Source organism: Synchiropus splendidus, chromosome 7 (assembly GCF_027744825.2).
Source record: "Synchiropus splendidus isolate RoL2022-P1 chromosome 7, RoL_Sspl_1.0, whole genome shotgun sequence".
Lineage (NCBI taxonomy): Eukaryota > Metazoa > Chordata > Actinopteri > Syngnathiformes > Callionymidae > Synchiropus > Synchiropus splendidus.
Window position 1 is genome coordinate 15925212 of NC_071340.1, and position 24743 is coordinate 15949954.

At 42.8% G+C, this 24743-nt stretch overlaps 1 protein-coding gene across 10 annotated transcripts in view; it reads left to right on the top strand.

The window, feature by feature from the left end:
• The first annotated feature begins 4602 nt into the window (after window positions 1-4602).
• mctp1a (multiple C2 domains, transmembrane 1a) overlaps window positions 4603-24743 on the top strand; it is a 118596-nt gene continuing 98455 nt past the window's right edge. For 2 of the 10 annotated variants that reach the window (XR_008415568.1, XM_053870991.1), the window contains exon 1: window positions 4619-5478. Coding sequence is in view for 9 of the 10 variants with exons in the window: in XM_053870991.1 (XP_053726966.1) it covers window positions 4975-5478 (504 nt within the window). In the remaining variant the exon portion in view is untranslated. Of the gene's footprint in view, window positions 5479-17064; window positions 21857-24743 lie in introns of those variants that run through there. The other 8 variants (XM_053870996.1, XM_053870993.1, XM_053870998.1 and 5 more) reach the window with 8 other exon arrangements.

Sequence of the window (24743 nt, forward strand, 5' to 3'; positions counted from 1 at the left end):
TCTGCACAGATTTCAAATTTCTGCAACACAGCAGACTTTACTTTTCCATAGTCCAACGTGTCATCAATATCCATAGCCACATATGCTGAACGAGCTTTACCAGTCAATAGTGGGGCCAAATGTAGAGCCCACTCTTCCTGAGGCCACTGGCAGGCATGAGCAATTCTCTCAAAGGTGATCAAATAATGTTCAATGTCCTCACCTTCACTGTAGGGTTGCATCTTGGGCCTTTCCCAACCTGAGAACCTTGCCGGACTGCTGGGTTGGCCTCCAGTAGATGACTGCCGTGGTTCAACCTCATTGCTGTGGTGCGCTGCATGGCTGTGAGACTCTGTCCTCCGTTGTTGACTCTCAAAGCGGTCCTGTTGAACTTGTTGTTCAAGCTTGGAGAATTGATGCTGGATTCGTTGCCACCGGTCCTCCTGCCGTCTGCTGTCCTCCTCCGCCTTGGCATCGCGATCCAACTGTTGTCGCAACAAGCATCGCAGAAGACTGGACAGCTCTGCAACACTTTCTTGGCCTTGGAGTTCACCGCTTGCTGCTCCCTGCTGGTCAAGGACGTCTTCAGACATGTTGTCTTGTGGAGTAGCTTGTAACCTTCTTCCTCTCCCTCTGGTTGGCATGTCTTCACTGCCCCCTACAGGCTTGGCATCCCACCGCTGCCACCAAATGTGGTAATCCAGGCCAGAGTAGGTGTAGGAGGCAGACGCTGGAGACACTTTGCTTGCTTCACCAAAGAAATTTATTGACAAGCTGCTCGAGGATGCAAAAAATAGCCCAAAAATAAAAGAAAACCATGGATTGCCAAGAAACTCAACAGTTAACTCAGCGTAACTGAAAAGACTGAAATAACAGAAATTGCTCTTACACACTTGTGCACACCTCTGCACGCTGCAGCCTCCCCCCTCTGGCCTGCACGCTGCTCTCTTTAAGCGTTTGTACATGGACTGTACCTCTCAACAGGTAAATCCCCAATACCACTAACAACCACAACTCCTTTCTACTGTAATGAACAAAGTGCACTGCTCAGCAAACTTTGACCACAATCTGCCGCATCACGCTCCACCTCGCTCCATCACTCCATCATAGATAATAAAACAAAACAAAACACTTCACTACCTTGGCCGCCCCCACAGTTGAATCTTTCTATGATGTCACTAATGACATCACCAAGGTGATAAAACCAGGAAGTGAGCCGCCACGTCCTCCTTTTACCTGAAGGCCTCGTGGTGAGTAACACAACCAACATGCTTAACAAATAATTCCTAAATAACTGACATTTAATTGAACCAATAAACGTGCTTTAACATAACCAAACTCCTTTGTGTTGATTTTTTGATACACCAGAAGATGCAACTCAAACATGACCCGGGATAGTTTGAACGCATGATCCAGGTAAACGATGGAATTAAATCAACTAAACAAGCACACAACAATAACTTTAACTGAGACAAATGGGTGACTCTCGGCCACTTTGTCACACAATTTTTAAATTGAATTTTTATTCTGTTGTGTTTTTGTATTTCATCACAGACCAGAAATCAAAGGGGGACTGAGTGAAGCTTATGGAAGAGGGTTGAGATCTATTTTCTTTTTCAACATTTTTCGTCATCATGAATTTCTATTTATTCACTCGTTTGTAAATTGATAATAACCAGATATTTATCTGGCCCCTAGCGATGAGCAGTCACTTGATCTTGTTCTCTGGGTCCGTATCCTGACCGCATCACTGCTGCTCTACTCTTCTGTCTGCAGTCTGACGCTACTTTATTGCCACTGCCATGACCTTCAACAGCTTCTTCGCAACAGTGCAGCTCGGCCGCAGCTGTCAGCAGGGAAACCCAGGCATCCTCTCTGTTACGTACCGCTGCAGGCCACCTTCTCTGACCCACAGCGTCTGCTCCCGGCTGAGCAAAGTGCGTGGTGGTCACGCTGACCCACTTCCCTTGCCATTTCAATTATCTTGATAGTAGGTGCTTGACCACTGCTCCAGAGCTAATGTGCTTCCATCACAGTGATTTAGCACCAGCACAACCACAAAACTCAGCACTTGAATCAGCTCCTGGGCGTTTAATCAAGTGAATTGATGGCCGCAGTTGATGTTCTCGTCAGGGATTTTGTGTGATCCTTTAAAGAAAACAAAGTTTAGAGACCAGCAGTCTGATGAAGTTCCATTTTCCACAAACAGGTCTGGATTATAAACCAGACAGTTCCATCTAATAGCCAGTGGTGTTAGACCTTGTGTCGTGTTTGGGTCCATGACACTTTTCTTGAAAGTCTAAATAAATTTAAGCAAATGTTTTAAACCCCAAAATGCTCTGGTGAAACCGCCACACTGCTGAGCTCAGACTGTGTGGAATTTTTGGCCTGAAATCAAATGAGGAACCAGCTGTAGAAGGAGAGCTCAGCTGATGCACCAAATCACTTTCGGGTTCATCTAAACATCGGTGTGGAGTTGGTGCTTAAAGCAATGAGGAACGGCAGGAAGTAGATAACCTTTGCGCACGAGGGACCAGCACAGTGTCAAACACGTCGATACCGTCCGTACGTGAATATTGACTCGGAGCAGCCAGACACTGTCGCTGATAACTGGGATGAAGTTCTCCTCCGGTGGTCGACTCGAGTTTGAGGATTAAAACAGAACCTTTTGTTCTCAGTAAAAATCGTTGCTCCTTAACCACTTCACTTGGTGGAAGCCATTAGCCCAGTGGTCCAGTCCCAAATTACAAAGACATCCTTCTGTGCATCAGCATGGGAATGAGGTGGGCAGTTGTAGCTTTGATATACTGTATGTTGACTGGTTACCTGACACGCTGACGTGTCTCATGAGACGTGTTTCCTGCACATCAAAATTGACTGTCTGACCTAGAATTGAATTGGCGTCTTTGTTTTAATGTGAAAATCGATACATAATTTGTTTGAGAGCTACTGTTGCACCAGTCATGCACTGCCTGTTAAAATGCTGGATTTTAGCAACTGGCTGTATGTTCCCCTTCTTATCTGTATTTTTGTGCCCCTGAGCCTTTTAGATTAGATGTGAATTGACACAACCTCACCTTTAATTTTGATTGTTTTTTTTTTACGTTTCACAATATGGTTCCATTCAAAAGCAAATAAAGATTTGAATGATTAACAACTATTCTTATCATTTCCAATGTAACTACTGTACCCTGTCTGCTTGTGTGTTGTTTCTTCTAACTGTTGTTTCTAACTGGAGACACTGTGAGGCCAGAATTCAAACGTCACCACACAACACCAAGTCCCAGATCTGTTACATGATCTCCTCCCAGCTGGATGGCTCCAAGTCAAACTAACCAACTTATATCTCTAACCTAGTTTCCCACCTGATCGCCTCAGAAGTTGCCAGCCACCACTGTACATGACCAGCCGATTGTACAGGATGATGTTTTAGCTCCCTCTGTGCTGCAGCAAACCCACTCACACTCTGCAAAGATTCATCTCATGCCATGGTTGTCACGAGTAGAGATAATATTAAACATTAATGTCACCACTAACAGACAGTGAATCCCTGAGTGCACGAGAATAGAACAGAACCATCGATCTGGAATTGCACTGAGCGCTTTAAAATACCCCAAAATGAAAACATTGCTTTCATTTTATTTTAAACATTCTTCTGAGCTTGTGTTTATTTGACGTCATCACACTCCCTTGAGGCCGCCGACTACTTAGATTGCATTGTAAGCGCAGTATTTATCATCTCAATAACCTTCTGACGTGAAGTGAACACACCTCTGCAGAAGGGCAGCGGTGGCACAAGGCCACTGCTCGATGATGTCTAATGACTTATTATCCACATTACTGCAGCAGCGCTGCATTTATGAAGCGGGTGAAGCATCTCACCGGCTGCATGTGGGTGATAACGTTCGACCTGTTTGAAGGCTACAAATCCAGGAAAAAAGGTTAATTCCAACCACTGGGCTTCAAAAGCACTATGCAAGCGCTCTTGGCTAATGTGCATGAAAGAGATTCAAATCACATATTTATTGAAAGTGAAAAGGCTGCAGTGGCAATGAGACACTTTGAAACTAGCCTTTCAGCATAGGCTCTGTCTCGTGTAACGTTCACCATCTCCACCTCAAACACGGAAATGTCTTATGAGACAATCTCCAACCATCAAAACCTGCTCTTCAATCGCACATAAAAAAAACGTTTTGACTTCGAGTAGTTTATTTTCTATCATGATGTCAAGAAACACAGGAACACAACTCAGCGGTGCTGCGTTAAACTATTTTTAACGAACCTTTCGACAAATTTACGACATTCCCTGAACGCTGTGCCACTGGTGTTGCGTTTAAGGATATCAGAAATCACCATCTTGCAATATGAAGCTTACAGGAAATTGCCCCAAACTGCTTTAAAACGCCAACTATTGCATACATAAAATGTAAGAACTGAAAACCACATTAAATGCACGTTGCTTCATGATTATTATATTGATATATACATTTTTTAATTTGAGCTTATAAGGTTTTCAGGTGCGAGGGTGCGTTTTGAGACTACTTTTTCAGTGAAGCATCATGTCCTCAGCAGCAGCACGGTTCTGTTGCTGCTAGCTCAGGTGCTCCGAGTGACTGTATGGTCTCGACTTATAAATATTTAATTGTGGTAATGTGGAATTTACTGATCACGCTGTTTAAACGACTGGCCAGTGGGAGGCGCTCTGCCAATAATGAGGAAGTTTGACTTGTCGGATGGGATGGAAGTGGGACACCGAATCGTCTCGCCCACTCGCGGACTTCAGTCATTTGCATAAGTAAACACTTTGGCTCGGTGCTGAGCTCCAGGCATTAGAGAATTGCTTGCCGTTTATGGCGAAAGTGCTGCGCCTGACTCGCTGAAAGAGTCCGTCATCATCTTCATCCTCCTCTCTACATCAGCCCAGTGCGCGAGTGGAAGTGTCACATCGTCCTCGCGCGGACCGCACCGAGGCTGGCTGGCTGCTGCACCGGAACCATGGAGCAGAAATCAGCCAAGGACGAGAGCCCTTCCAAGGGACACGAGTCGCTGTCCTACCAGCGCAGAATGTGGAAGAATTTCCAGGAGAGAACCAAACCGTGGCTCAGTCCGAAGCTGGGTTCTGACCGTCGCGGAGGAGGCGGCGCGGAGGGGAGCAAGAAGGAGTCCGGGTTGTGGATGTTTAAGCGGAAAAAGAAACAGCTGGATCGGGTCTTTTCCTCGTCCCAGCCGAACCTGTGCAGTTCCACTCCGGCGCCCTTCGGAGGAAGCAAGTCCCACGGGAGCGAGGCGGCGGCGGGCTCCAGCTTGCATCCCCTCGGTGCAGCGTCCGGACCAACCGGGAGCAAACCTGAGCTGGCGGCCCGCGGCAGCCCCCAACTCCCCATGTCCCATCTCATCACGTACCAGCAGAAGAGCTCCTCGCTGGGCTCAGCCTGCTTCGAGACACTGGTGGTGGAGCCGGACCCGGTGCAGGGGGACGTGGAGAGTCCAAGTCACCCAGTAAGTAAACAAGACGAGCGTGATATTAATCTGCGAGAGTGCATTAAAACCCAGTAAGTTTCACGATGCTGCTACTGCTGCGTTTAGCCGTGGTCACGTGACGCACACAGTCCTCCTCGCTTTCCAGGAGCCTGCATGGCTCCATCACCACAGTCCTTGATCCACAAGATTACACAACGTCCTTGCCTGTGGCTGCAGCAGCTCCTCTCACACACGCTCCTGTGGGCACATATCTACAGGAAAAATGGTCGGGTCGCTCAGAATCTGCGGGGGCAGTGACCTCATGACAATATAGACGCCCTCAAGTCAGTCTGGTGTTTTCCATTTTGGAGCTTCAGTTGTACTCTAAAGTGCACAGATATTGTGAATGGATGATGGGGTTTGATCTGCAGCAGTGTGGTTGGGAAGGGAGGTCAGACGTCCCCCATTCCCTGGGTCACCTTTGGCCTGTGAATCATAGTTTAATTCAGTACCTCAACAAGATGTCACTTTATTAGCTGAGCTAGAAGTTATTTATTTTTACGGCTCATTTTAAGTAAACACAGATCTTGAAGTCAGTTTAATTCACTCCAAAGACCTGCGTATTCATGTCCTGACTATGCGACTGAAACACAACACCACTCGACAGTATTTCTGAAAAACACTGTTTTTGTGAAGCGTTTGAGCTCCTCGCAGCTGAAGTGCTCCAGGAGTGCTTCAAGCATCATCGGCATGGTTGTCTGAAAGTGATTTAGATTGTTGAGTGCACTCTGGCCACTAGACTTTCGTCCAAAGATCTCTCATCCCCTAAATCTGAGTGCAGTTCTGTTCACTCAGCGGAAGGGGCAGCTCGAGTGCCGGTGACATCGCTGAAATCAATACCGCATCACGAGAGCCTGTGATCTCACAATCATTTACTGTATAAAATCTGATTTACAAAGGTCCTGTCTGGGACTGCAACAACTGACTGTCGTGATAGCTGACTGGGCACTGACTACTTGAACAGTTAGTTGGCAGTTACAGACAGAAGTGTTGTAAAAAATTATAAATAAAATAAGAAACATTTGTCAAAAAACTGAATTTTAATAAGAGGTGTGTTTGGCAAATGTTTCAAATATGGGTGGGATTCGATTAAAATGTAATCTAGTTAGAATGGTAATGGTGTATATATATATATATATATATATATATATATATATATATATACATACACTCAGACACACACACATATATAGATATATATGTGTGTTGTGGTTGAAGACGCAAGGAGGGACAAAAATGCAGTGATAAAAGATACAGGAGGCAGGAGCGAGTCAAATACAATGATTTAATCATTGACAACAATCAAACCAGAACAGAACGCGTCACCGAACTGGGAGAGTCAAACAATCGTAATCTGTGAACAGAGAGACAAAAACACAATGAACAGAGATAGTCAATCACAGAACAAACCAGGAACCATGCTGAAACAGAGGATGGAACAAAATACGAGCTCAGGCACCAGGGTTTCAGAGAGAGTAGTAAAAAACAAAAACAAAAAAAAGTGCAAACTAGCATGCAGCAAGAGAATGAACGAGGAGAGCCAATTTACCACAGGAACCAAGGAGTCAATCTGACACATGTTGCTGGAGCCCAGGTGTTTTTATACATAGTTCCTTAGAGGATGATTGGCTCCAGCCGTGTGCCGTGAAGGAGGAAGGAGGGAGAGACAAAACAGGGATCAAGGACCAAAATAATAAAATATATTTGATCAGTTGGGCAATAGCACAATAAACCACGATCGTGTCTATATTCAAGTTTTTATATCACCTTATTTACACTAAAGCTCTTTTAATGTCTTGAAAATATTTGTATAAGAATTTCAAATACATTCAGAGTAGTGGAAACACTGGCCATTGTGTAGCGAAAAACATCCCTGAACAAAAGCAAACAGATGCTTTTGTTTGCTTTTGTTCAGGGATTCCTCCATGTTTGTTGTTGCTGTTATCATCCTCGCTGTGCATCAGTGTGATCAGTGGACCAGGAACTCCTGCACTTACAAAGGCTCTGTGTTGTCCGGAGAGCAAACTGTTAAATTAAATTAAATACATTTTTGGTTGTAATTAATTAATCGTGATAATGTTGTAATTAATTAATCGTAATTAACTTGTTATAGTCTCACCACTAGATTTAATCTTTGTTGTGTTTCCATACAGTAGTTTTGGATTTTTGGGTCGCAAGATTTGCTTCATGATTAATATAATCTAGTGTTTTTATTGTCACCAATTCAGTAAATGGCAAAACTTTCATCAATTTCAAAAAGCCTGTCAGAAACCCTGTAATAGTCGACGTTACCCACTAGTCATTTCAGTTGCAGACCTTGAAGTGACACCTCGGGCGCAGACACTGATGTTGCCGGACACCCATTTGAAACACCCTCAACACAACACGCAACTGTGTCTGACACAAATGTGCTGCCGTTACTACAAATCTCAACCTTTAATCCTTTGCTGGCCAGGATTACAATAAAGCCGTGTACTTTCATGAACCTTCGCAACGTTACCTTTCATGTCACTACGCAGCCAGACAGTCCCAGAGCCATGTCAGTGAATGATCTGGACCAGATGGCTGCTTATATCTCAGTATGCACGACTTATGATGCATCTATGGATTTGTGTGAGTCACGACCAAGATTTTTAGTGAATTATCATTGCATTTAGTCAAGTTCTCTCACGATTTTAGCTTGAGATTTCAATTGTAGTCAATCTGAAAAACATTGTTTTAAATTGATTCTCAGTTCTTGATGCTAAGCCAGGAACAGATCATGTAAATGTAGGTCAGTGACCTACATAATCTCAAGTCATGTCATTACCTGCTGCGTCCAACATTCTGAACCAGCCTCAGGACTTCGCCACATGTCCTTCCCATTCAAATCGCTCCCAATGAGTAGCACCTTCAACTCTGACTCATCCAACTCTGACTTCCTGTCTCTCAGCCCTGTACGTTCAATCATCTGATAATATTAAGGATTATGTGTGACTCAATCCTCCATACAACTGGTACCCAGAAAGACGCTTCTCGTGTCCCCATCTTTACTTGGCCATACACGGTGCTCACAACCACTGTAATTTAAAATATTTAAAACTCATCAACTAGTGAAGTGGCTTTTCGTGTCACAGGGACGAAACCTCAACACCCACGTGAGAATGTTGAACGCGTCCAAAGCGGTGTGATGTGTATCTCTCCTCAAGACATTTGCATCTTGAAACTGCTTGGTGTATAAGTTGAATTCAGAAATTGGTTGGTTTGCGTTCAAATTTGGATGTAATGAGCTTAACACTTCTCAATATGCTGATGATACATCTGCATGTGAGCTGATGTGTGGGTTCAGCCCTGCACAGGGGACAGATGAGACCCAGACACTGATAAAGGCGGGCGTTTGATGGAGACTGACCTTTGAGCTGTCAGGGCTTCAGGACCCGGGTTAACTAAGCTAACTGATTCACAGTGTCTGGAGATTTGAATGTCACTTTTCAACAGGACTTCAGGATGGATCAGGACTTTTTTATGTATTGGATATCTGTCTTTGAATTTGCTTTGAAATGTAGATCTAATAGCTGATGGTTGTGGTGCTTGCCCTCTTCTCAGTGTATATCCGGTGATTTTAGAGATTATCCTGCTGCTTACGCTGATGATTCCTAATCCATCGCTTGTAGTGGCCTGGTTTAAACGGTGAGACTCCTCAACTCACCAATGGCAGGTGTGGACGGCAACTATTCCTTTAAAGTGGCTATTTATAGTTCATGTCCATGACTTCATTTTGGCTGTTTTATCACTCTCAGGTGGCTGATGTTCTGCTGCTGTAAATAGGTTGTCCTCACTTTACGGTTTACCCCATTTTTGCTGTGACATTTACCTTCTAAACTTTGCTGCAAGTGATTCTGTTGCCTTTTGCATCATAGCTGGGGTCATTTATCATCCTGGTTTAGTTCTTATCAAGAGTATAAGGCCTTTTTTGAAATGGGGAATCAGCAGGAGTGTCATTTGAATGACATCCTTTGGACTTATGTCTGTTTCATCAAAGGAAGGGAAGCACAAGTTGAGAGACGATGGTCTTGTCGAAAGGAGTTTTTTTCCATGAAATATTCCATCTGCATGGCATCATTTCAATGGTCGTAGCTTGAGAACTTTTAAACAGATAGTGGCAGTATGACCCCAAGTTTGGGATGGAAGTATTTTCCAATTTGCACATTATGATTTCACCGTACTAAATGCCATAACTTTTATCTGATACGCTTGAGATGAGATTCAGTCATAAACATGTTCCAGGTCAGTACTTTATGTTCGGTCCTGGTTGAACAGAGGGAGAAATCGGGTCCATTACCTGATCTATGTGGTATATCTGCTACTGTCTTCCCTTCTCTGAGAGTAACACTCACCGTTTCTGGGGACAAATCCAAGAATTATTGCGGCCCATCAGAAGAACAGTCTGTGTACAGCGGGATTGGATCTATGCACTCTGTCATTTTTAGCCCTCCAGCACCGTGCACTTCTGCAATTCTTTCCCGTGCGCACAGCAACAGTGCTCGTGTAGCTGTTGCACACTCATTAGATTGTTTTAATGTAAACAAACCCTTAGTCTATATCCTGTTACACTGTGTTCAGTCGCAGCAGTAGAACTGTCTATATGTGATATGTGCATCATCGAAGGTGAAAGGACTGTGGGTTCCATCTTTCAAATCAATGAGTGTCTCACAGGAATTAACCTACCTTCCGCGACCGCTGCCTTCCCACATAGATTAATCATAGAGTCAGCAGTCCAGCGGCCTCGCGTGGGCAGCGGCTGAATGAGTCTGGTGGAATCACATGTGACATCTGACGGCAGCCCGCCAACTGATATTTGTCGTAGTGTATGTGTCATCGGCTGCACAATGAGTGACGACTTTGCAATGCTTTTAAGGAACTAAAAACATCCTCAGTTGGACCGTTTCTCTTGAAAGTAAGAACCGGATGAGAGGGAAGAGCAACCTGCGATGACAACTGTGTTGATCAGTGAACAACAACAGGTTGAGTTCCCTGTTCCTCATGCTAATCAGTCACGGATCATTTGCAACTCAATATAGACTCAGCTTCCTCAGTGGTGAGAGGACATTGAATATTTGCAAATGAGCTCTTCTGCAGCAGCGATGAAGCCGTCCTGACAGATTGTTAGTGGGGCTCTTTAATGTCAGTGTTGAATCTGTGTGTCCCATCCGTCTTCGCTTTATTGAAACCCTTTTGTCCGTGTCTGAGATGAGCCGATGTATCCGTCGAGTCCTTCGCTCCCTCACTGGCCTTTAAAAAAGAAGCTTTTGTTCTTGCTTGAGTCTGTACTGACTGTGTACCGATGATAACAGCAAAAGAATCCTTACGAAAACTTTATCAAATGGGGATGGGACGACATTGTTTATTGATGCGATTGCAAAGTTCCTTACAAACAATGTGGAACACATTTAGACCCAACAGCCAAATGGAATTTGTTTTACTGATTATACGCATTATTTTTACATTGAATTGTACACACTGAGTCAAAGCAGCTCACTAGTTTCAGTCCACTGCTTCATCACTGAGCTATGCGCGGCATATTGGGTGAAAATTCGTCTTTTCCTTCCAATTTAATCCCAGAAAGCCACATCACTGTATGAGTCTTGGCCGGGCTCCATGCTCCCAACAGCTGTAACTGCATTAGACTGTTCCTTCTCATAGTTTCAAAACGCATGTGGGAGGCTAGAATTGCCACGGCATGAGCTACACTGCCAAAAGTAAAACACCGTGTGGTATACAAGATTAAATTATGGTTACTTCTTATGTCATATTTGCTTTTGCGTCTACTGAGCACAAATCTGAAAGTTGCATGTGTTGATATCCGTGGTAGTGGAAAATTCAGTCAGTGGTTAGACCACAAAAACATTGCTCCGCTCACTGGACATTCAGAATCAGAACAGTTTTACACAAGCCCCAGTGATTCAGTGAGGGCAAGTCACAGGGTGCTGCATCACATATTAATATCTCACTGACCTCAACTGAGAAAAGTCGACTGCATCCTATAATGTTTCGCCACAATGTAATCCTTTGTCCTTTGTATCTGTACAGGCCAAAACTGTTCATTCATCTTCCTCCTTTAGACTTTTTGTGATCTGGTATTGTGATACACACATTCAGATCCCTGACCCTCAGTAGCTGAATAAACTTCTACATAAATAAATTTACTCACTTTATTAGTTACTCAACACCACCGGCAGCATGAAACAACCAGATATATATAACAATAATAACAATATCATAGTACACATCGAATTCATCATTGGAGATGCTACTGTTGACTTGTTTTTTTTTAGTTGGAGACCGAGTGCCATCTACTGGTTTTGAGTCTCCATGAGCTCTGGCAAGCGAATTGGCAGACAGATGCATGGTCGGTAATTTATTTGCAGACTCTCTCTCAGATTAAATTGCATTTGTGTAATGAATCCTAAAAAAAGTTTATCAGTGGCCGCACTGATAAATTACGTTTGGCTTTGGTAAATGAATGAGGACACGATGGTTTAGTTGCCAATTTTGCAGTTTTATTTCATGTCACTGAAAGCATGGAATGAATGCAGCGTCAGGTGCAGTCGGAGGAGAATTTCTATCATCCACCTGAGACTTGAGGAACATTCACACCTTCTCAGAAAAAAAACCAAGGGTAGAGCAATTGTGTTAATCTTTAAATCTTTTTACACCCAGCTAGTGGGATGGTTGACCTTAATTTCAAAGGGTGCTGCTAATTCAAATTCATATTGGCTTGACCCCTAATCCTGTCTGTCTCCTGGAGCTGTGTCCTCAGTCGACAATTGAATTTCCCCTCAATAGGATTAATATTGGGCAACCTTCGGGATGATGTATTACAATGTAATCTATTCCACTGACCTTTATGAAAATGATTTCCGTTGGTATCTTGATTTGTGTTGAGGAAATTCCAGCACACTGAGCCACATTAAAAGGCCAAAGTTTCAAGAGATGTTTCGGTAGAGTGCTGTCTTGCTGTTGCTGAGCTGCTCCTCATCACGCTGAAGCGCTGATGGAATTTCACATACCATGTCACAATGTGATTTAAAATAATAGTCACGTGATCATCCTGCTGAACATCCAGCAGAACATCTTGCTGATGTTAAATCTTGAAGTTTCTCATTGAATCGCAGTATTCTGTAGATGAAACGCATAGTAAATAAACATGACATGGGTCCGACCCAAAGCCACCAACAGTTGGACACAAAAGTTTATTATTTTCCTGTTTGAAATATGAGACTGTTTGTCTTCTTGGCGCTGTGATAGAAGTATGTCCTCTTGTGTGCTGATTTTTGTTTTTTTAACAAGCGTCATGATTGAAGTGATTGTCCACAGCTGTCTGAGATCATTGGTTTCTTCATCGTAGTTACACATTGAAGATTATAAAAATCACTTCTGTCTTCCTTGTCAGTTGTTCCACCGTCCAGAAGTTCATCCAAATGCTCCCGTCAACATCTCGTCTTTCAATTATTGATGCATGAGAAGCTGCACCTCTTCCCCTCAGCACCTGTTTCATTTGCTGTCCAGTTGATTCATTGGAGCCGGAGCCTCTCGGCTGTGCAGTGTCAGAGTGTAGATGTGATTATACAGTCCAGCACAGGGTGAGACTCGATGACAGAAATTAGTTTTTGCCATATGCCGTCCACTGTTCTTGGATCTGTGGTTTGTATTTGGATCAGCGGTAGTTTAATTCTTCTGCCTGTGTTCTACCTGCGCTGAAGTGTTTTCATGCATGGTGCAGGGAAGACCGATCTTTTCAAGTCAACCCGAGGCAGCAACAGGAACTGACATTCCCATTAAACAAGCAAGGCTCTCGTGCCAGGTTCATTTTGAGGTTGTCATAAAATAGCTGATAAAGCTTGGGGAACAAATGCTGTGCGCTTTTGAGTCGTATTATTTGTCAGCTCAGCCAATGTCCTACTGGGACGCTACAGTCCAAACAGACATTTTTTTAAGGTGAAATCATTTATTTCACGTCTTTGGATGATATTTACTTAATAGCAATTGATTGAATATTCTTAGAAAAGACTTGGGCTCAATGTTTCTTGTTTTTTATTCTGTCCTGCATGGGTCAGATTCTCTCAAGGTTCTTTCCTGAAATCGGAGGCTCCACTTGATGCTTTTGTCAGATTAGATGTTGTCACTGGCAAAATAAATAGCACTTTCCCTAAGAGTTTCTTTAACATGGTGGATAAGTTTCTGTTTTCTTTTTGGGCTTATTTCATTTGCAAAACATGCAGATGATTAATTTACTCAGTCAGCACATCACAGGTCTAAAGTTAAAGTGTCCTCCTTTATTTATTAAAGCGAGTGGAAATGTAAATGAACAATGGGTCTAAATGAATGAAACAATTCTTCACCAACTTGGTGATGCGCTGATCTTGTGAACACGTGAGTAATGAACTTGATTTAAACTGCTGACTTTGTGTATTTCAGTGTCTATGTTACCAACAGGTGGCTTCTATTTCGAAGTCATGATAATGGCCAGGCAGTATAATCTCTATAAAAAGACATGTCACATCACAACATTCCTTTTGATCTCCCTGCCTGCCGCCTGGAATTCATTGGGTCTCGCCTCCATTCATGATATTTGTTTTAATTGGAGCGATAAATAGCCTGAACATAAATACTGGTGACTGAGTTGCGGTGACTGTAAGTGAGAATCCCTGTTGTCTTTGGTATTCATGTCCGTCGTTGTCACTCCTCTCAACACTTGGGGGATAAATATAGGCAGAATATCTCTGGGCTGTTGCAAACAATAATTGTCAGGCGCTTCAGAAGTGGCTATGCTCCCGTCAATTCAAGTCGGACTTTTTCCCTTCTCATTGAGCTCCTCGGACGAGGTAAGTTTCTCTTAGTGTAATGAGAGCAAAGACACTATTATAGATGTGTGTTTTTCTGGCTGGCGCTGCTCTGCGACACACATCAGTATATATTTTCGTCACGCTTCAAGAGCTCCTGCTGCATGAATGATTCACTCTGTTTATGTGTTGTGAAAGAGGACACTGACTGACACGCAGGATGCATTGAACTTTTTTGAATCATTTAGTCACTCAACGGCATTAAAATGAGAGAAGTTGAGAGAAAGTCTGAAGGTAAATACCGGGTGAACTTGGACGACAAAAGCTCACCAGTTAGTCACTCAGATACTCGACTGGGAGGAATACATTACGTTTCTCCCCATTCTTAGGTGTTCAAACTCCAGTTTCATCAGTTGATGATCAACTAAGTACATATTCATGCTTTTATGACTCAACTTTCTCCGAAAGACATTTTTTCATACTGATAATGTGATATATCTTGTGAAGATAGGTGTAATTTTTTTCTTTTCTTTCTTCCTATGTGCACACTTGAAACCCCTCAGTTTTCATCTATGTATGATAAAGGGGGTGTCATAAACAAATATTGCCATGCGGTTATGTGCTGCTTGCATGAATTCACAGTCAAAATATTTTGTTGCTCAATATCGCAACCAGAGGTTTGAGTTCAAAACAGGTATTTTTGAAAATGTCTGAACACCTTGAATCCATCATCTTTGTCACTATAGTTTACTAGTTGGTCTTTTGGACCAGAAATCATCTTTTTGTAAGCTACTGTCACACACGAGGAACCTCCATAGTTTTTGGAACAATTTTGCGCATGAACTTGTTCCAATACACGTATTACTTGTAATAAAGGCCCCACGTAAAACCAGCATCTCCAAACACAGTTTGTTCTGCTAATGTGCTAATGTGGGCATGTGCCGTGTCGTCCTCTTATTTGTTCCTAGAGCATTTGGAGGCCTCTACAGTCCTGGCATATGCACGACATTGTTTCGATTCTTTCAGCGGATCCGTGTGGACAGCAAAGACAGCCTTGTTTTTATGGTTGACTTTTTTTGAAAATGGCCAAGAATTTGATCGGATTGAAAAATGTGCAGCCTCGTGTGGATGTAGCCTTAAGCGCGGGGTTTTTCCTATCAGACTGATCCACACACCCCTGTGATGTGTGATAGCCGACAGCAAAAGAAAGGAACGTGGAGGGAGTCAAGAGAACCTCTGTCCAGGTTCGTAGTTTCCAAAGTATTTCTAATGCATTCAAAGTTGGCTCGAAGTGCTCCTTGAAATTATAGCAATACTGAATTGGCACTGGTTGCATTTCAGATTCCGCCAAGATTTTTTGAAACTGTGGCACCCCACCCAAAAAAAAAAAAAAATCACACAACAGAATGCAGAGAGTAACAAGTGAAAGATAAATAAGGAAGCAGATGGGAAAACACATCATGAGAAGCAAATCTTTTACCATTCAGCAACGGTCTGTCTCTTCACATGTCCATCCTGAATGCATGGCTTGAGTTCTGCGGCTTCACTCACTTCTGTTAACAACACGCTGAATAATTGTCATGTCCACCACCATGATGCACTATGTGTTTCCCGCTGGCTTCGATGTTTCCACTTCGCTTTAATACGTTTGATCGCATGAAATTTCTTGAATTATCTTTAAAAAGAGACTATTTTTGAAGGTGTGGCGACTCTCGTTTAAGCCGTGACAGTGCGCGACACTTGTGGCGGAAACCCTGCATTAAGCTTGAGTCATAACAGTGGGAACAATAAAGCGAAGCAAGTTTAAATGTGTTTCCTTGCTAAGTAATTCTGTAATGTGGTGAGATTACCAGTCGCACAGAGTTGTCTGTCACAAGCCTGGATCTTTACCAGAATCTAGGATGTGAGTACCATAACTGATACCTATCTAAGGTCTGCAGTGCTGCAGTAGATACTCTGTTTACAAATGTCCACTGGGTAATAGTCAGTTCAATCAGGTGATCTTTTAAAGGGTTGCCTACGGCTGGAGTGACCTCAAATTAGGGCTGAACGATTTTGGAAAATAATCTAATTGCGATTTTTTTCTCTTAATATTGCGATTGCGATTAAATGTGCGATTATTTTTCAAGGTCTGTATTTTACAGCAAACACAACTAGTAAATCAATCTGTATTATAATAAACCATATGTGATTCAGTATATATAATTGTTCTTCCTTATAGGCTGTTCTTATGCTAAGATAAAGGCAAATGAAGCATGAATTAAAATGAAAGATGGTTTATTTGTCTACTTCAGTTTCAACTGTAGACTTACTAAACTGATAAATCACACAAACTAAAGTGCATATTACAACAATAATGCAAACCAAATGTGGCTGTCTGCACTGTCTGAACATAAACAGCCCATAATTAGTAATAAAAAAAAGCCGATTGGACAATAGACGTCACGTGACTACCGGGAACGCGCATGGAGTAACAGGCACGTATTTTCGCCACTTCTACGAGTGCGCATCAGTTTTATTTACAGGTGCAAGAAGAGGTGCAAAAGGGTGCATGCGCATACCGATCGTGTTCTACGAGTATGTGGAACTTATGCACCCATTTTGGCGGTGGTTGAAAACTTAGCAATGTGTCACAATTGCAGTTTCAAGAGCTAGTGTTTAGCCACTTGTATCTGTGCACTTCGAAAATGAAGACGAAATTACTTTTCGTGTTGGTATGAATGTAAATCTTTTTACACGCACGTGCCACGGGGTTTACGGATGCAAATGTGCAGTTACGCGTATGTGCCTCTGACGCATGAATCGAGTCTTGTGTTACGGGTATGTGCCACTTTCGCACCCATTTTACCTTCATAGGCTAAAGCCGTAATTTACAGCTCAATGGCTAAAGCTCACCGTTGCGCTGCGCCACCAACGTGAAAGTCACGTGACCAGTCAAATCGCACCCTTACGGTTAGAAAGTCATGTTTTATCATATTGCGATATAATCGCAAATGCAATTAATCGTTCAGCCCTACCTCAAATCTAGTTTGGTTGGGTCTTGGAATGCTTAATTCTGAGGTAGAACATTGAATATAGCGGCTTGAAAACATTTAATAATTAGAAAAATGAAGCGATTCAGTGTCACCACCTTGTTGTGCTGTTGATCTATAGCTATGTTTAGACATCAGCTTATAATGCAAAAGCAGGGGAATCACAGCGATGTTTCGTCGTGTATAAAGACCACTGTGTGAATGCTAATGAGCTTCTTCTAACGTGTCCAGTGAGGCTAGTTAGACGTTAGGGTGGTTATACTCATTGAAGATTTCACGGAAGAGGTGTTCACACCAAGCCAATATGTTTTGTTGGGTATTAATGGAAGCCTTGTGTTGGTACGAGTGCTCATGTGGGTGTATTTGTAATGAAAGCGGATGAGTCATCGAATTAGACTTGTGAGTCTTGTTACTACAATCACTGAGGTCTGCTGTGTGGGATGCAGGAGGTGAGAGCTTCAAATAGAAACTGTCTTCAGAGCCGGATATCACGCTAAAGTTATTGGATTGCAGGGTTGTGGGAACATAATCTTTTCATGTTCCATCACCATTTTTTTCTAGTTTTCAAACCGGGATTTCGGGGCTGAAACATCATGCAATAGGGGAACCATGTTCGAGGGACAAAGGAGAATGACCTTTGAGTCATATTGTCATGCATATAGTAAACATTGTAAGGTTTTGAAATTCCTAAAGCGTCATCTTAGTAGCTCACAGCTGTTACTGCTCTCTGAAGTGTCCTTTAGTTGGGGGACAACATGTATTATTAATCAGCAATCTGTCCAAAATAGCTTTGCCAACACTTTGCTAAGTTAAATGCCACATTTGGTCAACACAGCCGGTCTGTGATCAGTAGTGCGAGCAAGCAAATACTAAACCAGGTGGGAGAGAGGCATGGAGTTGGGTATTAGACGACAAGCTAGCAGTGACAAAAACTGCGAGGAAGTGTTGTTTCTCCACAGATGGGTCAGCTGTCTCCGCTCAGGTTTTATGATGGCTCAGCTGGCAGTGGTGAGGATTCTGAAAGATCTCTCTCATCCTCATATGCACATTCATGCCTTTCTCTTTAGGCTTGTATCTATACATGACACAACAAACTTTTTATCAGACTGTAGTTCAACATGACCACAAACCTGACCTGGACGATGGATGAGTGAATGTTTCTAGAATGAATCAGGCAGCAGTTGTATTTTTAGCCGTCCCCCTGCGTTGGTTTGACAGCCTTGTTGATGGCCCCCGGTCAATTGATGTGTCTAGCAATAAAAACAAAACCAACCAAAAAAATCAATATCAAGGGCTCACATTGACATATTTCTCTGTTTTGCCATTTTTCAAAATGTAATGAATTCATTAACAAGGAAGGCGCACAAATCTTTGTTATTGAACCTGGAAGCCACGGTTGCTTTGTTTACATGGACCAGTGTAATCGGTATATATGCAGATCAGCGTCATTGCTCTGGTTTTTGGTGTTTATGTCGGGTCAGGCTGTTTTTGGATTTATCGTCCATCTACGTATCTATTCAACAGTCAGCATCTGATGCTCCAAAATTATCCTGTTGCTGCTGTCGGTGAGATTTGCTGGTTATGTGCCGGTTTTGTGCCATGATGCCTCGGCCAACACAACTGCTGTGAGAAGTCCAAAATCCAAATCTCCAGGTGGACTCAAGTCCAGGTCCAAAGCCCATATTCACAGATTGGATTGTTCTCGGAACTTTGACCGAGGACTGAGCTGAACAGAAAAAAGTAACTACAGTCTTGTAAGACAATAATGTTACTAAACATTCATTCATTGAAGTATTTGACAGAAGGAAGAATTTGGCTGAGGCAGGAGCAGAAGGGGGCATGTTGAAAAATCAGAAATCAGCAAGTGTATTAGTGCAGTCCCTTTCAGTGAATTATTAAGAAGACATCAGACCTCAAACAAAATATCACTGTTAAGTTTTCAATCTGCCCTGGTCTCAACAGCCACTAAGAGTCGCGTCTGATCGTGAATGACTGGCCAAGAGCAGATATTGGAAATTTAAGAACTTTCCAGTTGATGCAGTGGATTCTGAGCCTTTCCTAATCCATGCTGTTACTACAAGTGCTTCAAACATAGGGCTGCAGGCAGAGGCTTTATCTTCAACAGAAGAAGCTGCACGACTCGATTGAGCTGCGAAACAAATGGGTTTTACAAGGGAGAAATTCTCAAATAACTAGTCGACTCCGCGGTGAATTTCCATGCATGGGGATTGTAGATTTGGGATGATAGAAAAATGATGCCGCTGGTGAGTTAACTTGCAGGACGAAGGAGCGGGGTTAAAAAAGGTGTATGATGTAACAGCGAGGCAAGAGAGGAGACGAAGGAGATTTGCCCAAAGCGAAGGCATGTGGTGCTTTTCATGAGCCTTGTAAAAATGAACGATTGCAATTTGCTTTTGGACCACCTGAAAATCTGATGTCTAAAATGGTTGATGAGAGCAGACAGAGCCCCTCCCTCATCGGTCCCATTGATAAAATGCAGCCAGAGTAAATAGACAGGGATAGAAAGCTGCTTATGAGCGAGTATATCTAGGTGTATTAAAATGCTGCATGTGTCCGATCTGTGGCGCAGACAGATGGTTACGCCCCATGAGAAGAGTCTGCGGATCACTTGCAGGAAATGTATCCGAGGGTGGAGCCAACAGCCCTCACAATGTGGCATGATTTTGGGTCGAGGGCAGATCAAAACCTATCAGACCCACACATTCTTTATAGGCAGCTGTTTCACCAGATGTCTTTGTTACTGTCTCCAACTACACGTTTAATTTCATATGTGACACATCGTTGTGCATTTTAAAAACCTTAATTCTTCATTGAGCATTGAGGGAATGGAAACGATGAACTAGTGAACCCTGCCCAAACTTCCCTACTAAGTTGCTTCACCTATCTTCAATGACATTGCGGAACTATCAGGAAGAAAGGGGCGCTGCTGTTATGCCCCCTGTACTTTCATCCTATCACATTTCCAAACCCTGACTTTAAGCGGATTCAAGAAAGTGTTATCTAAAATGAACATGTAAGCATGAGATATGTGTAACCCCTGTGATATGAACCTCCCAGCACCGTCCTCCTGGTTGGGGATCTTTTCATTATTTATCGCTATGCTTTCCTTTTGTGACTCATCGACTGCTGCAGTGGGAATGTTTTCTCGTCTGAAACTCTTCCATGTCTTCCAGCAGTATCAACACTGCCCCTGGTTTTTGTTGGGGATGTGTGGAGGTTTTCTGACTTTGAAAAGTCGGGATCACGACTGACACATAAAATAGCGATAACTTGTTATAACTAGTTTTGTATGCTTTAACCACTTACTGCGCTGTGTGTGATTTCTACTCTAATTCCAGTTTGATGTACTGAGACCTGTGCATTCATCCATACCAATACGGTACTTTTACGTGGTTTATTGACATTTGATTTTTGGCATGAGTGGTGTTTTTATTCCACATCACGAAATGATCAAACTCAGGGAATCAGGTATATGCATTTTGGGGTCCTGGTGCTCAAGCCAGAAAAGGACACCCATTGCAAAAAAAAAAGAAAAAAAAAAGAAAACGAATCACTGGAATAATCAACTTTATTGTGTCTATTGTGAAAAAATATTTTGCCCACATCAACATCGCTTCATTAAAACTTTGTCCCGTCTTGTGAAATTCACATTGAATCTTACTCACATTATTCATGTTTCTACTTTGTGCTCGACTGTTTTTGGGTCATTTCATCAGTCTATTTTGGTGCTGGTCCATATTCAGTGGCCTGCAGTGCATTTCTGCTGAACCTGAAATTTTTTATAGGTTTTATTAAGATCATATTTTTGTCTTACAAATGAAATAGGCTGCCACATCATACATATAATAATGTAGCTTGGGTTTTGGTGGGAATATTCAAAAAACATACCAGAGGAATCCTCCCATTATTACTCAGTATCCGATAAGCACCAGAGCCTAGACATGGATTCATCAGGTCCGTTTAATATCTAAACAAATACAGGAATATCGCGATCTCAAGCTACTGGACATGAAAATGGATTTGGATGTTTGACTTGTGCATTTTAATGCTAATGTTTATAGTGGTTGTCTACATAGCATCCAATACTCTCAGCATAATCTTTCACTGTGGCCGACAACATCCATGCCTGTACGATACCAGCTGGTTGGGAGTTCCTGTTTGTGCACCTGTCAACTTTATTCCCCGTTTGTTTACTCCCACAGGATCAGAACGTCAACAGTAGGCACCACTGCGCTTCTGGAAGTGACAGAGCGAGCGAGAGGGAGAGAGAAATAGGGAGGGAAAGGAGGCTTAGAGAGAGAGAGAGAAAAATCGGTGGACTGGGAGCAATATTGAAGAACTGCACAGCTGGTTGCCCCTTTCAGTGTGTGAGGGAGCTGTTGTGTCTCATACAGGAGAGTGAGCCCGCAGTACCAGTAGTAGGAGCATCTCTCTGTCTGGATGTTAACACAGCCGCCCTCAGCTGCAGGACCAAGCCTTACTGTAGGTATACACACGAGCTAAGAGATGCACGTGCATGCCATTCTTATTTCCACTTTTACTCCTCGCTTTCATGTCTTTAGCATTTCAGTCCGGAATCTGAGTTGACAGTTAATGAGATGCAGCAGCAAGCAAAACAGTCCGTTCGTCAATAAGAACGTTTCCGTCCGCTCAGCGCATTTGTATGCAGATCATATTTCCATACGGAATTTCCATACGGGGGTCCTGCTTTGTTTATGTGGTCATTGGTGTTCGCTGCTGCCCCACTTTGTCCAGGTGCGCCTGTCTGGGTCTGGAGCTGCGAGTGTTTTGTGTCCGCTGGTGTGCAACCTGAGAAGGTTACTAGGATGACCACTGAATAGGAGGTGGAAGCCGGCACATAAATACTGTACACGCTAACTAAGTTGGAATGAGTCATTACAGTTGGGAGCTTGCTTTTCAGAGAGCGGTTCCTGCTGTCTTGACCGGATGAATAACAAGAGGAGTGAATCTTGCTCGGTCAGGGGGGAGACTCATTGCCCCCTCCGTGCCACACACATGTCCATGATACACATCTCTGCTTACAGCCTGCTGTCTTGCTCCCTCGAATTCTCTGGCCAGGAAACGTGCCTGGAATAACCCATGCCGGAGACAGGGTAGATTAAAAGAAGATAAGACAAGAAGAGGAAGACGAAGGATGACAGATGGTTCAATTAGAAAGGAAAGCCTGAAGGTGCATGCTGAATAATGCCATCAAATATTCATACATCATGTTATTGTTCAGCTGATAAATCTATGCATATCAGGTAGGGAAGGTGTTGCATCTTTCTCTTTTAGGTTTATTTGCTTTGTAACTGTCAAAAGAAATGCATGTGGGAGCTGTATTTACACTGAGTATTTGAGAAGCAAAATTTCTTATAAAGCAGTGTTAAGTGTTGCCTAGTGCAAGTTTTGGAGAAAGCATTTCTTTTTTTGTCATAAACAATCCCCTTATTTGTTGTGTTTTTGCGGTCTAACTTTAAGCTGTGACAATGTTCATTACAGATTGATCTACTGCGACAATTGAAAACTGAATCACATTCAGAAACAAGTCAAAATGATTTTCCGTCTGAAACTAGTCTGTACTTGTGAGTCCTTCATGTGGTCTGATGAGATTTTCCTCTAGAGGAGCTCTCTGTCACCCGCCATGTCTGCCAGCTACATAGACACCTGAAACATCTAGCATGTGCTAGCATGCTGCAGATCAGTTGCAGTTTTATTCAAAATACAAAATTAAAAATAAACAGCCCAAACAACCCAAAAATATATCGGTATGACATATCTCTATATCATATCTCTGTCTGTCTCAATATAAATATTGGGCGTTATCCATAAATTGCCCAGTCCATCATCCCTGAGAGACTCGCTGTAGATCTGCTATTTCTACATTTAAAAGGATCTTCTTTATTTTAAGTAGTCCACTTGCCCCATGGACCACAGCATTTTTGGCGTCTTCCCCGTCACATCTGAGCTCAACTACAACTTTGAATGGGAACTGATCCTCAAATGGACCCTCCATGATGCTGAAACAAGATTTTATTGAACACACATTCAACCACACTTGGTAAAATAACTCAACAATCCAAAGAGAATCCGACTGTTCTGGAAGCTGAAATTACAGGATTATGTGGAGAACAATATTAAGGCGACGTTTATAAGACGCAAGTGGAGATAACTGTATATTCGCCTCTTTGCGACTTTGTGTTTAAGTTAATTTACCCAAGAATATATTTTTCCCATGGCGATCTCAGTCGAGCATTGAACATTGATTTCTTGCTGTCATGCATGCAGAAGTGCCACCATGTTTGAGCTCGTGGAATTACATACTTGGAATGCTGGCCACAGCTGTGGCCACTTCATCAATGATAATGGAGGCGTCTGATCATTTACATGTTAAGTGTTGCACTGTGTTTGAACTCCCCATCGTAAAAAAAAGAACCACTGCTGAGGTGCTATTTTCTTATCAACAAAAAAGCAACATCATGGGCTGTGAATAAAAAAAAGAAAAGTACAATATTCAGTGTAGGTAGAAGCACAATTGGAGTTGGGACTGGTTGGGATTTGTGATTGAAATTCTTTTGTAAACATGAGACCTGACAGAAAAGGGCGATTGACAGATTTCAATTTACACTTGGTTGGTTCACATTGATTCGGAAAATAACCCAGTGTTTCATCACTGTCATCATGCTCCGAGAGCATAAAGTGACACTCTGACTGAGGGATATTTTCTGACTGGCTTTAATGTAACACATTTAGTTTCATAGAAGATGCATTTCTCAGTTGTCATGAGCTGCATGTTTATAGTTCATCATGTCTGACAGGGGTCTGGGAGCATATGAATTGGAAGAAATGGTGTCCCCTTGTCCTATTCTTGCACTGCGCCTTTCAAAAATGTAGCTCTGCTCCGCACGCGCCCCGTCACGTCTCCAATCCTACACAGTTGATGGGCCTCACTTTTAGCATCAGTGTAAGTGATGGAGCGTCCTGTCATCTGGCCAGTGAGGAGGCGTTTATGGGGTGTTTAATCAGCATCTGCCTCGTGCTGCGAAGTTTCCTGTGGCAGTGGATATGAGTTTGGTTTCAGATAAAGGAGCGATTATATTTGAGTCGTGATGAAGACGACTTGCCATTTTATGGTGTTGGATCTTCGTTTTATGTCGTGCTGTTGTTCGTCGTTCGCCAGTTTTTAACTTAGCCTCCATCTAAGACGAAGATGAAGGATTTCCACCCTCTTGGCTTAGTGGCACTTTAGTTTTTGTGGTCTGGACTGTTGCTAGCGCAGTGTGAGTGGCTGATTCCTTTTTATTTAGGGGTGTCAAATACAAGGTCCATAATTGTAAACAAAGTGTGAGTTGTGGGCCGAACCAAATAT